Source organism: Dasypus novemcinctus, chromosome 3 (assembly GCF_030445035.2).
Source record: "Dasypus novemcinctus isolate mDasNov1 chromosome 3, mDasNov1.1.hap2, whole genome shotgun sequence".
In the NCBI taxonomy this organism is placed as follows: domain Eukaryota; kingdom Metazoa; phylum Chordata; class Mammalia; order Cingulata; family Dasypodidae; genus Dasypus; species Dasypus novemcinctus.
In genome coordinates, this window is record NC_080675.1 from 113,251,002 (window position 1) to 113,267,560 (window position 16,559).

Consider the following 16,559-nt stretch of genomic DNA (forward strand, 5'->3'; position numbering starts at 1 on the left):
AGAAAGCATGCTTAAAAACTCAGAGCATGGATAACCTGGAGGCGAGGGGAAACGAAGCTGCACCTTGGTGGTGGTGCTCACCCATTCCAGGTTCCAGAAACACATTTGCTTAAATAGGGGAAGCATGGGCCAGTTTTGCAATGTTAATTGCTATCAGTCTCTCAAACATATATTTTTTATAAAGATTACTGCTTGATTAGCAATGAGTTAGGAAACTGGCCTCAAAATCTCTCAGTTTTAGTCCAAAACAAAACACAAAACCAGCCAACAGGGGTTAAAAATTGCACAAACTTGAATGTGAACTATACTGTGTACAGACTGATGTATACATCACTGAAATAGTTTTTGAGAATATGAAACATTCCTGCTGAAACAAAATTTCCTTTATATTATCCCAATTCTCATTAAAGGAAACTGATACGCAATTTTCTTCTTTACAGATCTGAAAAAGGAAGCAAGAAGGCAAGGCTGAGAGAATCAGATGCTCCCCAAAGGGCAGCGGTGGCATTTGGTTGTTTTGGTCTTTGTTCCAGTAACTCCCCACCCCGGCAGATGTCCAGCTCCTGCTGACTGCACAGTTTCTCTTGCAGCCAAGACTCCAGCGATGGCTCCTACTCCTCCAGCTGCAAGTGCCTTTCCATGCCATGCACTCACATCACACTACCACTGGCAGAGGGGCCTCAGGGCTCTGTGAATAGACGTGTTAGCAGATCCACACCCTTCTGGTCCAGAGGTTGAATTGCCTTTTCAACATCATCGACTTTAAGAGATGAGCACCTTCAGGACACTGCTGCCTGCTTGGGCCTGCATGGCCTGACTCTTGGTGTTGACTGGGGGCTTTTCCAGCGCGGCTTGCGGAGCAGCTGTCGTGTGTTTTTGCCGCATACAGGAGCCCACCTCAGCCTTCCTTGGGCCCAGCCTGGCCGTCGCCTCCATCTTCCTCGTCCATGAACTTGTTCTTGTTGTACTCACCCACGTCCACCTTCCAGAACGAGGCCGACGACACGGTGTTCTCCAACATCCCTGACCGACTGGTGGCAGAGGCCTCCTCTTGGTGCGACTGCTACCTCAGCAGCCCCGAACCAGAAGCCCGCAGCCTGGCGACTTCACTTTCCTCTTCGCTCTCAGACAAATGTACTATTTTTCTTTTTTTTAATACTAGGGGCAGGGGACTGAACCTGGGACCTTGTATGTGGGAAGCCGGCGCTCAACAACTGAGCCACATTGGCTCCCCTGAGTTGTTTTTTACAATTGTTTTGCTTGTTGTTTGTCTTTGTTTTTTTCAGGAGGCACCAAACAGAACTGGGGACCTCTCACACGGGAGGTGGGAGCTCAACTGCTTGAATCACATCTGCTCCCCGAATTCACTCTTTTTAAATTTTATTTTATTTTTTCCCTTATTCCCCCCCTACCCCCTGCCCAGAGTCTGCTGTGTCCATTTGCTTTGTGTTCTGCTGTGTCTGTTGTATTCTCATTAGGTGGCTCTGGGAACCCATCCTGGGACCTTCTGGCATGGGAGAGAGGTGATCATTCTCTTGCTCCACTTCAGCTCCATGGCTTGCTGTGTTTCATATTGTCTGTTCTCTGTCTCTTTTGTTGCATCATCTTGCTGCATCATCTCTCCGTGTGGGCAGCTCCACTCCTGGGCAGTCTGTCCTCCTGTGTAGGGCTGCATTCCTTGTGTGGGGGCCACTCCTTATACGGGGGGCACCCCTGTGTGGGGCGACTTTCCTGGTACATGGCAGCAATCCATGTGGGCTGGGAGGCAGTGGGTATTGAACCCTGGACCTCCTATATGGTAGGCAGAAGCTCTATCCATTGAGCCATACCCACTTCCCCGAATTCACTCTTAAAGCAAACATCACATGCCCTGGGCTGTTCCAAAATTTTCTCTTTGGTGGGGTCCCCATTGGAACTCTCCAGATATAGGAGTGGTTTTGGAATGACAGACAAGTCCCATGGGATGTAACATGACTTTTTCCTCTCTGCTGGAGGCTGTGTGAGTGACAGCAATCCCCTGGGACTTTGAGACAACCCTCCTTCACCGCCCTTTTCTTTAGTGTGCTAGAGAACTGGTATTTTATCTTTTAAAGTGCTTTTAGTACATGCTTGGGTTGATCTTCCCCAACATCCTGGGAGTAAGAAAGAGCAGGAATTAATAACCCTGTTTTTATAGAGAGCTGCATGGGAGGCCCCGGCAGAGCCCAGGCGAAGACCCCACATCTCCTGACTCTTAACAGTGTTCCTTGTGCTGGATAGGAAGCTGCCCCAGAGGGGTTCTAGCTGGTGAAACATTTATTTACAGACTGTGTTTCGGGATCAGTTTAAAATGTGGCTTGGGGCACCTTCTCACTGACCCTAATAATGAGATATGGGGATGTGGTCCTCTTTCCTGTTCGGAGTGAGTCAGGAGGCTCCTCAGGTAGGAGGCCTGCAGGAACTGCCCACGGAGGCCCAGGCTGCCCGCGGCACTGAGGCTACGCCAGTCTCATCAGTCGTTGTTTCAAAAGCAGGAACAAACAAGTAAAAGTTAAAGCTGGCAAGAAGGAGGGGAGTAGGGGAGGGAGGGTGGGTGTATAAATCCAGCCGATAAGGCTGTTATCACTGGGCAGGTCAGGACAGTGTCTCAGCTCCACCTCCCAGGAGCAGGTAGAGCAGGAGTGTGGGCTCCAGAGAGGGCCCTGGGAGTCACGGCGACTGCCCAGCCAGGCTGGGATCAACCGCGAAGTGCCACAGCACCTGTGGAAACAGTCCTTCCCGCCTTGGCTCACTTGGTGATTCATTTATTTCTTCATCCATCTGTCCGTTCGTTTGTCCATCCACCCATCCACCCACCCACCCATCTTCCCACCATTTCCTCCCTCCTGCCTATCATTCCTTGGCCATCTGCTGCGTGTCAGCGCTTATTCCAGTAACTGGGGATACAAATACGAGAAGCCACAGTCCCTGCCCTCAAGCTGCCTAGGTTGTATGGAGGAAGGATACTCCAGTTTTTTAGTTCCTGCCTACTTCCAACAAGAACTTGACTTAGCTTAGTGTACAAAAAGGACACCATTCCATGTCAGTAGAGAGGGAAAAGCCAAGTAACTAAAAGGGAGAGGAAGGGAAGCATCACGTCAGATGACAGGCCTGAGAGCATGGAGGAGCTCTGAGCCTTCCTGCTTCCGGGCTGGGGTGCCGGGGTGCGGGCGTGCGCGGCCTCGCCGTTGTGGGGGAGGAGAGCGGCGCTCGGCCCGAGAGGTGGCTCTCTCTGACCTGCATTTGAGTTACCCAGGGCTTCCTGTGACCTGGTGAGCAACATCTTCCACAGCAGTTTTACCAAATAAATGCAGAGCTATTCCAGGCACGGCAGTTTTTAGAGGGACTCTCCACACAGTATTGCTGGATGGACAATTCTGGAGAAGCTGGAGAGGCCATGCAGGTGTGCTACTTTCTGGAGATGAGGCAGGGAGAATGCTGAGGAAAAGGGGTTTAAAGCGCCCCTCAGACATGACTGTTTTGGACAGAAGTTATACGACAGGCAGTTAGGAAAAACAAAACCTTGCTTTCACAAATACTATACTTTTATTGTAAAAAATTGAGAAAAAATTTAAAAAAAAATCATTTATAATCCCATCACCCAGCAGTAACCTCTGCTAACATTTGAGTATATGTTTCTATCCTTTTTGTATAAACACACACACACACACACAAACTGAAATAAGATCATCCTGTTCAGCAACCTGGGTTTCTAAAAAAATCATCTCTTTCCATGATATTAATTTTTACACAACTTTATTCTTAATAGTCACATAATACTAAACTGTATAAGCTGGGTCTTTGTTCATTTACCCTGCCCCCTGTAGTTGGAAATTCAGGTTGTTTCCGATGGAGAATCAAAACTGTGGTCTCTAGGGTACACCGGCAGGGCAAATATTCAATGCTGTTATTTGGAAGTGGAGCCATGAGCTGAAAGCTAAACAGCCTGACATTTATCTAGAGAGGGGCCCCCCCAACCCTTCTCAAAGCGTGGCCTCCGGGGCTGTCTACTGACTGTGTGCAGGGGGAGCTGCCGGGGGGGTAGACCTGGTTTCTAAAACGCACCCCGGTCTCGGTGCGCTTGCCCCCACCCGCCAGCAACGCCGCCCCAGCACCGGCAGCAAACAACACGGCCAGCACCCTGGCTCCTTCTGCTGAGGTCAGCCATGCAGACTGAAAAGAGAAGCAGGGTGAGGAGGAGGAGCAGGGATCCTACACAAAAATCCCAGAGCTTCCGTGCTAAACGAGTGGGGTTTCCCCGGACGCGGGGACACCCGCCCTACCCCGCACCGAGGAGCCTCAGCTCTCAGCACACACAGAGCCCCTGTGTCTGGCCAAGCGGTGAATGAGGACAACATCCGCCCAAACTTTCCACCAGCCTGCAGGGGATGTGGATCCGGAAAGCAACCGTCTGGAAAACTGGCAGCAGGAAATGGCCACATACTTGCAGAGGCGGGCGGGAGGCAGCTGCAGCCATGCCTGCCGCGGGGGGCACACGGCAAATACGGCCTACACTCTCCCCAGGCCTGACCAGAAAGTGCGGGGACCGGTTAAACCCTCGCCATCCCGGCCCTCGCCCGGCGGGCCCAACACGGAAGTCTCTTTATTGGGATGAATGCACACCGGGAACTTAAAGACTTACCCTTCAACAATTTTATCCATCAAAACCACCATGTGCAGTGCTGGGGACTGAATCGTGTCCCCAAGAAGGCATGATCAGGTCCCGAGCCCTGGTCCTGTGGGTGTGAAGCTGTTGGCAGGTAGGACCTTTGAAGGTGCTCTCAGTGAAGGTGTACCCAGACTGAATGGGGCTGAAAGCGGGGGCCCTAGTCCAGGGAGACTGGAGTCCTTAGGAGCAAAGGAAATTGGACATGGAGAGAAAAAGCCACGGGAATAGCCAGAAGCTGGCGCTAAGTGAAACCTGGAAGAGAAGGGAGAAGATGCTGCCGTGTGCACTGCCCTGTGATGGGAAAGCCAAAGAGCCCCAAAGGCTGCGGCCAGGAGACACCAACCCGAGGAGGCCCGCCTTCCAGCCTCCGAAGCTGGGAGCCAGCAAAGCCCTGTGGTGAAGCCAGCCCGCTGTATTTGTTTTGGCAGCTGGGAATCTAACACACCCCGTATCCTGGGATTGCTCCCTCCCAAGAGGCAAAGGTCCCAGCCCCGTCTCCTGCTGGTCCACCTGATGCCAGTTTTCAGATTCACTGAGATCCTAAGGAGATGCGGCTGGCTCTGCTGCCCCCTGATGTTGAAATGCTGCAACTCAGCAGCTGTGGGGTCCAAATTCTCTTTCGAATAGGACAACTGAGTCAGCAGTAAAGGCAGTGTTTCTAGGGTTCTCCTCATTTTGCACGTCCTGGTGGCTAATCAGATACCCTCCCAAAAGGGTGGAGGGCAGACCAGGTCAAAGGGCCTCTCCGGCACTGGGCAAAATCCTTCAAAATACATGTTCAGCTCACTGCTACGCCTTCCTCTCCTGCTTTACCCAAGGGTCACCACCAGCTAGTTTGGTCCATGAGCAAACAGGGAGCACAGAGACTTAAGGCCGGCATCAGGGAGCTCTGTGCCTGCCCCGAAGTACACCGAGGTTATAATTCAGTCCTCTAAGCTCATGCCCCGGCCGTCAAGAGGCGGGGGAGGACCTGCACTGTGCAGGAAGTTGGATTCCCACAACAGGCACAGGGATGGCAGAGGCCTGAGCTCAGACCCTCCACCCACCCAGAGCTTCCTGGGTGGCAGCAAACTAGCCTGCTGCAGCAGGGACGGTGAGCCAGGTCTGCTGCGTTCCCTGGGGACCCTCCGACCAGAATGGACCTTCTTTCAACTTCCAGAGTTTGCTCTGGAAACTCCTGGGCTATAAGCCCTGCAGATATTAGGGCTGGGTCAGGGCCAGAGAAACTCACTCCCGCAGACCCTGCTATGATAGGAACGTACAGTCACTTATTAATTCCTTCAGCTCATTTGTTAAGCACCTGCCATGTTCTAGATGCTGAGGGTATGGCAGACAACAGGACACTCAACAACAGCACTGGGTTAATTAACTGCACGCTGCACAACGCACATGCTACGTACCACGAGTGCATGTCCCGACAGTGCGCTTTGCTGTCTAACGCTCCACGGCTGGTGACAGTCATGGTGGCAAAGGCTATGTAAGTGGCACGTAATCTCCTCAAGAGCAAGGAGATTTATCTTTACCCATTTTGTTTATTCCAGGGGTCCAGAAGAGCGCTGGCCATAGCAGGCTTAATCGACATTTCTCGAATGAATGAAGAAATGAGCACAAAGGAGGGGGGGTGCCTGTCAGGTGGGATGCTCCCTCCCAGGCCGAGGGCGTGCAGGTGTTCCCTGAGGGTGCTAAGGCACCTGCGTGGGCCGACCCACAGGAGGTTCTCAGCGGAGGCGTGGGCCCTCCTGTGTCCCCAGGTAAACGGCCCTGACCACTCCTGAGACCCGGCTGAGGGTGCCAGGGTTTCCTCCTCTCACTCCAGGCTGCCCCTCGGACCCAGCTCTGAGAGGTCGGGGTCCTCTGACCCGGCCAGGCCCACGTCCGCTGTCGTGAGCGGCTCTGGCCCCAGAGTGTGCCCCACGTTACAGGGGTTCCGCTGGGGACGGGCAGGGCGGCTCTATGAGGGAGGCTGCAGCAGCCCCCGGCAGGCTCGGCACTGCCTCCAGGCCGTGGGGGACATTGTGGTAAATTAGGCTACTGGGCCCCCATTAGGCCACAGCATGCGGTAGGTATTTCTGTATAACCTTCATTTAGTCAAGACACTGATTTTCCTTCACAGGTACCCGAAGGATACTTCTGTCCTCAAGTTTGGTCATGGGGAGCAGGGCATTCCCCAAGAGGCCCCGTGACCAGGAAAAAACCAGTCATTCTGAGTGCAGGGATGCCTGTTTCATCTCTGGAGGAGAAAAGACTTTCCTGTATTTATTTTTGGGCCAGCTAATGACATCTGCCGAGACCACATGTACTAGAGCACATGGCCCAAGCCCAGGCGTGAGGAGCTGGCGTCTGCTCCGCCCGTTTTATATAAAGTTTACATCTACCTCTCAGCTGCACGTGCTCTCAGTTTTTAAACTGCACTCTTACTTTAGTGCTGCCATTTCTGTGGCTCAGAAGATGACAACCAGTGGTCTCCAGGCCACAGGTAGGACGCAAGTGGGCTTTGTTTGGTGATGTCGTTTTTTCTTCCTTTTTACCTCTGAGCCAAATTTGAAATCCAGATGATTTTATGTACAAATGCAGATTTCCTCTTGTTCTCTTGAACAACCCAGGTCGGTCCTCCCCCAGGGCAGTGACCCACTGGGCTGGACAGGGCTTCCCCACTGAAGGCAATCTCCAAAGTGCCCTCCCCGTGGACCCCTGACAAGTGTTTGTTGCACTTGCATTTTCCTCCTCGTACAGTCATATTTCACAGTGCCCACATTTTAATCAAATGTGGAAAAACAAAAGGTCGTCAGAGAGGGAATAGTTTTTCTTTCTCCTGGCCTGCTGCACATGTTCACCTGGTCTGCTGGTGGCTGGAGGCCTGCAAGAGTGTGTGTTGCGTGCTTTACAGAGAGGGCTGTGGCACCAGATAAGAAGGCGGTCAGTCTGGCTCTGGGAGGAAGCTCAGGATGACCCAAGCAGTATCAACAGGCTCACCTAACACCCCTGCAGGGTGGTGGGCACAGGCCAGGCCTGGGCAGCTGGATGCGGCACCCATTTAGGCTCAGCTGGGGCTGTGCAGACACATCTCCAAGGGCCCTGGAATCGGGCCAAAGGCTGCCAACGCCAACTGTTCAGCAGGACTCGTCAGTACGCACAGGCGGAAGGGTGGCCAGGCCCACGGAGCCCACGGCCTCAGACAGCAGTGCAGAGCAGGGCTTGAGCACAAAGCCGCTGGGGTGACCTTCGAGGTCATACCCAGCTCTTGATGCCCTTAAGGTTCTGGGGTTCAGAAAAATAGGTGTCACCTCAACGTCCAAACAACCTCCTTGCACACAGTCTAAGAGGGCTGCTCATCTGATTATTTTAATGTGAGCTTAATTTACTTTGTTTAAAAGTTATGGAAGGCAGATATTTTCTATTTTATTCAGAGGAGTATATTACATTGACCACCATTAGGAAGATGAATTCATTGTATTCCCCTCGATCCTAGGCCACGGAACCCTGTGTGTCCCTAGCAACCAGCAAGTGCAATGCAATGCAATGTAATGTAAATATAATATAACGTGGCATTACATTTCCACCCCCAACCCCTGCCCCATGTCACTGTAAAGGTTCCAGTACCTGCATTGCCTTGACCTCTGGGAAGTCTCCTGCAGAAATCTGGTATTCTCGTTGAAGCTGAATGTAGATTTCTGGTAACCTGCTGATAAGCTCTCTCTTCTTGTTTTCCTTTCCAAATACACTGGGCATCTCCTTCTTCAGGTGACTGATGATGTAGGCATGTACCTGAAAGGATGTGTACATCAGTGAGGATGTGTCATTTAGAGTTGTGCCAGAAAAGGAATAAACAAGACTACATTTTATATGCACGATGTCACAACGGGTAACCTCACAGAAACATGGTTCTCAGTCTGCTGAAAATCTTCCTTGAGAAGTCTTTGCTCCAAACATCTATTGCAGCCCTCAGAAAGAATAATTATTTAAGTAACTGAAGTATAACTGAGCACAACCCAAACTTGGTTATGATATAAGCACAGATTCTTACTATTATTCTCTCTTCTTAACTCCTAGTCACCATTTCTTACCAGACTACAACGATCTCCTAATTGGCCTCTATGTCAAGTATATTAATGTCAGATAATAACTAATTGGTTAGAAGCCTCTTGAGGACTGTTGGTGAGGGAAAGCCATCCAGGGCTGAGGTTTTAGGGATCCCTGGGCTCTGCCCAGCGGAAGAGGACAGTGGGAAGTCACAAGTTCTTCTGGGTCTCAGCCCATCACTTTAAAATGCAAAAGGTGCCAACCTCATGGGACATAGTTTGCTGCACGGTGGTTACGTGATGTTCTTTCATGGCTGAATTTGTGTTGATGTTTAACAAGAGACTGTTAATCAAAGAAGGCCCTGTTGAGATGATTGAAGGGGTCTGTCAAGGAGAAAAGTTGAAATCCCCTGCTCTAGAGCATCATGTTGTCTGTAAAGCATTCACTTCCTAGTGGAGAGCTGGGAAAGGTAAGACATAAAGGACGGGAGGCTGAGGGGTGCTTCGAGCTCCTCAGTCGGTCCAGCCTCAGCTGAATGACCGGGCAGGGCTGGGGGTCCTGAACTGTGAGTGAACCCCCAAATAGAGCCCCCGAGAGGGGAAGGGTACGAGGCCGCGTGTGCCTGCTATTCATCAGGGCGTTTCTTGTGCTGCCTCGAGCTCTAAGGCAGGGTTGGGGTTTGTAGCGACGGAGCCTTTTTCTGAGGCACCTTTCTGAACTAGGCCATGTTCTGTGGGCTCTAGGGATGCTCTTGTGGAAAGACATGGTGGGCAGAGATCATGAGGGAGGAGAATGGACAAGCGACAGGTCCTTGGAAATGGAGGGACAGAAGGGGTTCAAAATGATATCCAATTGCATGGGAGACTCATTGGTTTTGCAGCTGGTGGCATAATGCTGTGCTTTTATGGGTAGGGAAGATGCTCTGATCTTCCTTCGCCCGTTCCCTTCTCTGTGTTCTCTCTGAGTTTTGTTTCTCTCACTTAAGAGGACGCCAGGCCATTCAATTAAGTCCACAACTGCAAAAGGATCACATTTATGACTTAAAAAGTCAACGTTTTGTGATGGTCATGTAGTGCTGACCTGGATAATTTCCCCCCTGCCCCCTTATTTCTTATCTCTTAGGCTTCATGATTCCCCCTTCCCCTGCCGACGTCCTTCTCTGCACAGGGACTGGTCTCCCTTTTGCCTCCCACCCTGTGGTATCGGGAAAGAGCTGCCGGGGGGTGTGGACTGAGGGAACATCTCCACAAGCCCAGCACCCCTAGTCTCAGAAGTCCCATCTGGTCCTCATCAAAAAACCACCCAGGACAGTGCTCTGGGACACTGGAAGTGTTTAAGTCAGCAAATGACGCTATGAGGCCCATGCTAGAAAGACTCTGGCAGCAGAGGGGGCTACAGGGCAGACAGGGGTAGGGGAGGCCAGAGGCAGGGGGGCCTCCTCGGCAGGTGGGGCTGTTGCTCAGGTGAATGACGGCGTCTGGAGCACAGTGGAAGCAACAGGATGAGGAGCAGGTAGAGGTAAGTGCCTGTGAAGACGTGGACTTAGCAGGACTCGGGGTCAAATGGGTGCTGGGGAAAGGACGCGGAGGCGTAGTGGCTAAGCCCAGGGCTCTAGGGCAGACCGCCAGGTTTACAGGGAAGCCATTAGCTACGGGAGGGAGGACAGGAGGATCTGGGGGGAAGAGAAGGAGAGACATTACAAGCGTAATTCTGAGCATGTCGAGAGTGAGGCACCCGAGGTACACCTGGGTGGAGCTGCCCGTGGGTGGCTGGAATGAAGGTCCAGTCAGCCCAGACCTCCAGAGGGCCCAGATGATGGACTTGAGACTTGGAGCAAAGGGGTGGCCGGATCCACGTGTGCAGATGAGAATAGGCAGGGAAAGCGAGCAGAAGAAACCCACCGAAGGGCTGGGTGGAGGTGGAGGAGCTGGAGGGTGACAGGTAAGGACCGAGGGATGCATCAGGAATGAGGTGACACCTGAGCTGGCCTTGAAGCGGCAGGACGCGTGGGTGAGGAATGCGAGCGTCCAGGTAGAGAACAGCTTGGGTCACGGCGTAACCAACTGTGGGGCGGATCTGGGGCAGCGTCATGCATGTGTAGGCATTAGGAGCCAACGGAGGACTTAGAACGAGGCTCTGCCAACCAAATGTTTGTGCTGACTGTTCTGGAAGCCCAGAGAGGCTAGAAGGATGCTGCGAGGTCCCCGCTTCCCAGGTAGGCTGGTGACACTCGGCTGGGGGCAGACTGGGGCCTGCAGGGGCTTTTCCTTGGGACTCCATTTTCAAACACGTCTCCAAGAAGGGACTTGGGGGGAGGGGTCTATGGCCAGAGTTGAGGCGGGTCTCGAGTGGCTCTTCGGGTATCTGTGTAGGAAGTGAGGGGTATGGAGCAGGCCTGGACAGAAGGAACTTCGTTCTGGTGATTAACCAGGAGACCCAAGAGGAAGTTTCATGAGAGGTGGGGCTGATGCCGGGAGTACCGGCAAATATAACTGGAGGCCGCGCAGCCTGCCCTACACGGTGCCTGTGCCCGGGGAACTCCCACAACCTCTGTGGACAGTTCATACCCTGCGGGCTGCGCGGGCAGGGCCAGCTGCCAGGGACCGTGCTGGATGGCAGACGCCCCTCTGGGAGAGGAAGGGTGCCTGTGAGGAGGAGCCCCAGAAGCCCTGATCGCCTGGGGTAGGGGGCAGCCCGACGGGGGGGGGGGGGGCCCTGGAGTTCTCTGCACCAGCTGTGTCCCGTCCTTCCTTAACATTTCCACTCTGCTACTGATTTCCCACTTTAAGGATGTTAAGAAAGGTTCATTACAAAGATCTCTTTGTCTATCTTGAATTCTACAGAGTAATTTAGAAGTCAAGTAAATAACTAAACTAAGAAAGATGAAAAACAGAGCAGTGATTACAAAGAGAAAATGACTATGTAGCTATGGAAAATCCTATTAAAGAAAACAGACTTGTACTGTAATCTTGTGGAAGAATGGAAATTAAATAAAGGAGGTAAGCAGATCCCTTCCGCAGCTCAGAGGAGGGCCTCTGTATGGATACATCATGGGCACAGCCTAAAACCCTTTGCTAAGATTTGAACACTGAAATAAGTGCATTAAAACTAAAGCTGACATGCTGGGGCTGGACATTGCTAACTTTTCCATCTCCACAAAGGTCATTTAAACAGGGAAACAAATACAAGCACACATTGTGCTGCCTGGCTACTGCTAAGAGTATAGATTTGGAGATAGGATTCTAAATCTTTGTCACTGTAGTAGGCTTGTTTGTATGCTTATTTTTCAAGTGAAAATGAACGAAGGCATTTACAAGATTTACAAGTTTCTTTGAGATAACGATTGAAACCCAGTGCTCGAGAATCCCTCATTTAGAATTATGGGCTATAACTGCATTCCTGAGGATGTGATGAATGAGGCGCAGACTAGTAGTTTCCTTGCCTTGGACAGGGAATGCCTGGCTTGGTTTGGGTGGGGCTGGGAGGCCCCATGTATCATCACAGGGGTGGAGGGGCAGGTGGCTCAACAGGGATGGTCAGCTCCTCGCCAGCTGTCCTGACATCACTTCCTTGGCCTCAGTCTTCGGGAACCTCTGGACTGAGCCTGTGGGTACCTGCCCCCTCTGTGCTCAAGCTTGTTTTGCTCTGGAGGCAGCTCCAACTGAAACAAGACCTCTCCCAGAGCACAGGCCTGGGGTAGCTGCCAGGGCCCTGCTCAGGGCAGGCTCAGGCCTTGCCCCTCAATTCGGCTGAGTGCCCACCTGCCCCCAGGCCCCCGGGGACTGGCGTCCTGCTCCTGAAGAGAGTCTGGTGGCAGGGCCTGCTTTACCTGGACTCAACGCAGGTAACGGGCCCTGGCCACAGCTCTCCACCCACTCACTGGCACCTGCTCCCTCCTCTTAGACCTGGTGGTATTTACTGGCTGATGGCCAAGGCTGCTGGACAATGATCTGTCCTTGGACAGCAGGTCGCCAGTGCACTGACAAACATTATGGGCAGACCTCGTGCCAGGCCTCAACTCCCTCCTTCCTCCACCTGCCTGGTGCCACCTGAGTCAAGACCCTCAGGGGACCTGCTCATGCCACCGGCTGCTCTCAGACTCCACCTCCGCATCCAGGAAATTCCGCCGGCCTATTGTGAGGGTCTCCTGATGTGGCCCATGGCCAGGCCCTCCTGCCCTTCCTGGGGCATCCGGAGAGTTAGCCTCTGCTTGCACTCATGCAAGGATCTACCTTGAAGGAGTCTGTCAAATTATGGAGGAAAAGATTATTCACAGAATCACGGTGTTTTGAATCTGAAAGGGATGCCACTGACCTAATTTAACTCCTGATTCCAGAAAGTTCTACGACTTACTTGAGGTTCACAGCTCGTTAGGAGATGGGGAGCCAACACTAGTGCTCAACTGCCTCATTCCTGTCCTTATAGAATTAATTGCTTTCTGTGGGTATGATTTAAACAGCTTTCTGAAGCTACTGAAAATCCAGAATTTAAAATAAACCATGTCTTATAAAACCACTGTTGGGAAAACTTGGACTTGAAGCTTGATTCTGATTGTTCCTCATTTACTATGAAACTCTCTAGTTTACACTCCTTCACCTCTATTTCTCCATATGTTAAAAAAAATTTATGAACACGAAACAGGAGTGTGGGCAAAGACTACAGTCTTCTGATCAGGACGGTGCCCAGTGACTTCTGAAGGGTGCTTGGTAAACAGAGGGGACAGCCTGGATGCCTGAAATCCATGGTCAACGTCAAAGCTCACTATGCCATGATATGTCAAAGATGTCTGTCCAAACAACTGCCAGACTGAGGGCTGGGCCTGGCGATGGGGCCTGTGAAGAAGTAGGGAACTGAGACCTTTTGCCCTTTATAATGAGAGAAAACCAGTAGAGAGAGGAGGTATATTTTAAAACCCCCATGGCAGACTAAGCACTAAAGTGGTAATTCTCACGCAACATAGAACGATTCTCACACACTTCAGCCTGGATCCATTTGGTTAACTTCAAAATGTCCACTTTCTCCACAGAAGAGATTTGACAGTGCAAACTGAGAGGAGAGCCAGGCCCCACACGTCACACGTGACTAAGGGAACAGGTTTGAAGATGAGACTAAAATCCACAGAACTCTAATGAACCCTGGAAATCACTGTCCTTTCCTTTTCATTCTCATCTTTAGCTGTTCCTCAAATTTTGACAAATTTGCTGTTGAGCAAAGATTTCCAAATGGGTGGGAACCTCTCCTATTCTTGGGCAATTGGATCTGATCGCAAATTCACCTCACTTTTTACTTTTGTTCATTTATGATGTAAAAAGTTATTATTTTAGGATTTGTAGGAGCCTAATTTCTTTGTCTATTTTAATTATAGTCAAATAAAATGAAATTACAGGCGGCGGACTTGGCCCAGTGGTTAGGGCGTCCGTCTACCACATGGGAGGTCCGCAGTTCAAGCCCCAGGCCTCCTCGACCCATGTGGAGCTGGCCAATGCGCAGTGCTGATGCGCACAAAGAGTGCCGTTCCATGCAGGGGTGTCCCCCGCATAGGGGAGCCCCACGTGCAAGGAGTGTGCCCTATAAGGAGAGCCGCCCAGCGCGTAAGAAAGTGCAGCCTGTCCAGGAATGGCGCCGCACACACGGAGAGCTGACACAGCAAGATGACTCAACAAAAAGAGACACGATTCCCATGCCGCTGACAACAACGGAAGCAGACAAAGAAGACACAGCAAATAGACACAGAGAACAGACAACCGGGTTGGGGGTGGGAAGGGGAGAGAAATAAATAAATAAATAAATCTTAAAAAAAAAAATTACATTTTTTGAAAGCTTTCCTGGGCTTTCCAAAATAGATTAAAGAATCAAGAACCGCCATCTTGGATCATGTGACTTCTTCAACGGACATCAAGATGTGATGTTTGGGAAACGGACTTGGCCCAGTGGTTAGGGCGTCCGTCTACCACATGGGAGGTCCGCGGTTCAAACCCCGGGCCTCCTTGACCTGTGTGGAGCTGGCCCATGTGCAGTGTTGATGCGCGCAAGGAGTGCCGTGCCACACAGGGGTGCCCCCCCGCATAGGGGAGCCCTATGCGCAAGGAGTGCACCCGTAAGGAGAGCTGCCCAGCGCAAAAGAAAGTGCAGCCTGCCCAGGAATGGCGCCACCCACACTTCCCGTGCCGCTGACGACAACAGAAGCGGACAAAGAAACAAGACGCAGCAAAAAGACACAGAGAACAGACAACCGGGGGAGGGGAGGGGAATTAAATAAATAAATCTTTAAAAAAAAAAAAAAAGATGTGATGTTTGAGGTGAACCAAAAACCAACTCTAGAGATTTCGTGTTCTTTGAAATAAAGACTTGTGAAGAATATATATAAATAGAAAAAAACAGACAAATGAAATTTCAAGTAATCTTTGGTAGGATTATCTTTTTTCATTGTTATTAAAATGCCATCTTTGGGCTACCCTGAGTTTGATTAAACCCAGCAGTTAACACACTTGCTTTATTTCTGGACAGCCCATGAATTCTGCCTAACTATGGTGTCAGTGTTTCATATATAGACACGTCATACCCCGACTCAGACAGACACTCCTAAGGTGACATCTGAAAAATTATTTTTTGCATGTTTTCAGAATGTCACCTTGATAAATCACCAAACTTTGTAGGGTTTCTAAGGATGAAAATTTTTACAGAGAAGAGAATGACAGATTAATGCGGCAAGGAAAGGCCTAAATAAGGAGCTCTTCTAGATGCTGTCCACTCTGGATCTGAGAGGCCAGGGGAATGCTTTCTGGATGAGGAATTTGGATCGATATTCAGCAACTTTCAGGCTGTGAAGCCTTGGGCAAGAGACCTCACCTTTCTGAACTTCAGGTCCCTCATGAGCCAGACTGTGCAGTTGCTGACAAAATCCAACAATGTCACAGGTGTAACACAAGCCTGGTGAACACAGCAGCCTCCCCGAGGAGCAGACTTGCTTAGGACCCCGGGACCAGGAGACTTAAAACAAACACACCAAAATGAGAGAGCATTCTTATGAAAGAGGAAAACTCAGGTGAGCCCTTGTGCATTTAAGCAAAACCAAGTTCACGAATGGAGCATAAAACTGCAGATGCTGGCTAAGGCTGTATGCTGAGCTCTGCTTTCTTGTCCCTGTTTCCTGCCCCCCTCTCAGCATGGTACTGTGCTTTCAGCTCACTGGCACCCAGAGAGCAGGGTGGAAATGCCCGTACTTCAAACATTTTTCCCTTATGAGAAGGAACAAGCAGATACTATTCTTAGGAAGAAAAAAAAAGTACAAGTTCTCTTCCTATAAGTAAGCTCAGCAAGTTTGGCCGCCTCTCTCCACCCCCGGTGTCTACACAAGGGTTTTCATTCTTCACAGTGTCAGAACACAGAGCCGTATTCTGTGCCTCTCTAAACCTAGGCTGCACTGGCTCGTTCAAGGATGGCAGGAAAGTTCGATGGTGCTTGGCACTTCCAGTGAATTCTCTGCTCCTTATTTATTTATATGACTGAATACAGCTGCATTTTGAGTCCTAAGCAATGACAATTACGAATGTCCATGGACATTTAAAAATAGTTCAAACAATCTTGACATCTGCAAAGACTAGGACACAATTTACCAGCTATAGCTTATAAAAGAGTGTTGGGTATTGTGTACCCCAATGGTTAAGTTCAGCTTTAACGGTTAAGTTCAACCAAGGGGTGTCACTGAGTGGTCAGGACAGACAGACTTCCTGCCGTCAAACGTTGGACCCAGTGACAAGCGTGAGAGAAAAACCATCTCAGGAGTGGCTGCGAATAAGTGGGTTCACAAGAGGGAGCAAACCAGTTAGCGCAATCGCCTTCAGAACTGGAA

General features: G+C 50.8%; 1 protein-coding gene across 1 annotated transcript in view; it reads right to left on the bottom strand.

Annotated features, from left to right (window-relative positions):
* EHD4 (EH domain containing 4) overlaps positions 1-16,559 on the bottom strand; it is a 77,478-nt gene that overhangs the window by 4,551 nt on the left and 56,368 nt on the right. The window contains exon 5 of the mRNA XM_004481483.5: positions 8,288-8,452. Coding sequence (XP_004481540.2) covers positions 8,288-8,452 — 165 coding nt within the window. The remainder of the gene's footprint in view (positions 1-8,287; positions 8,453-16,559) is intronic.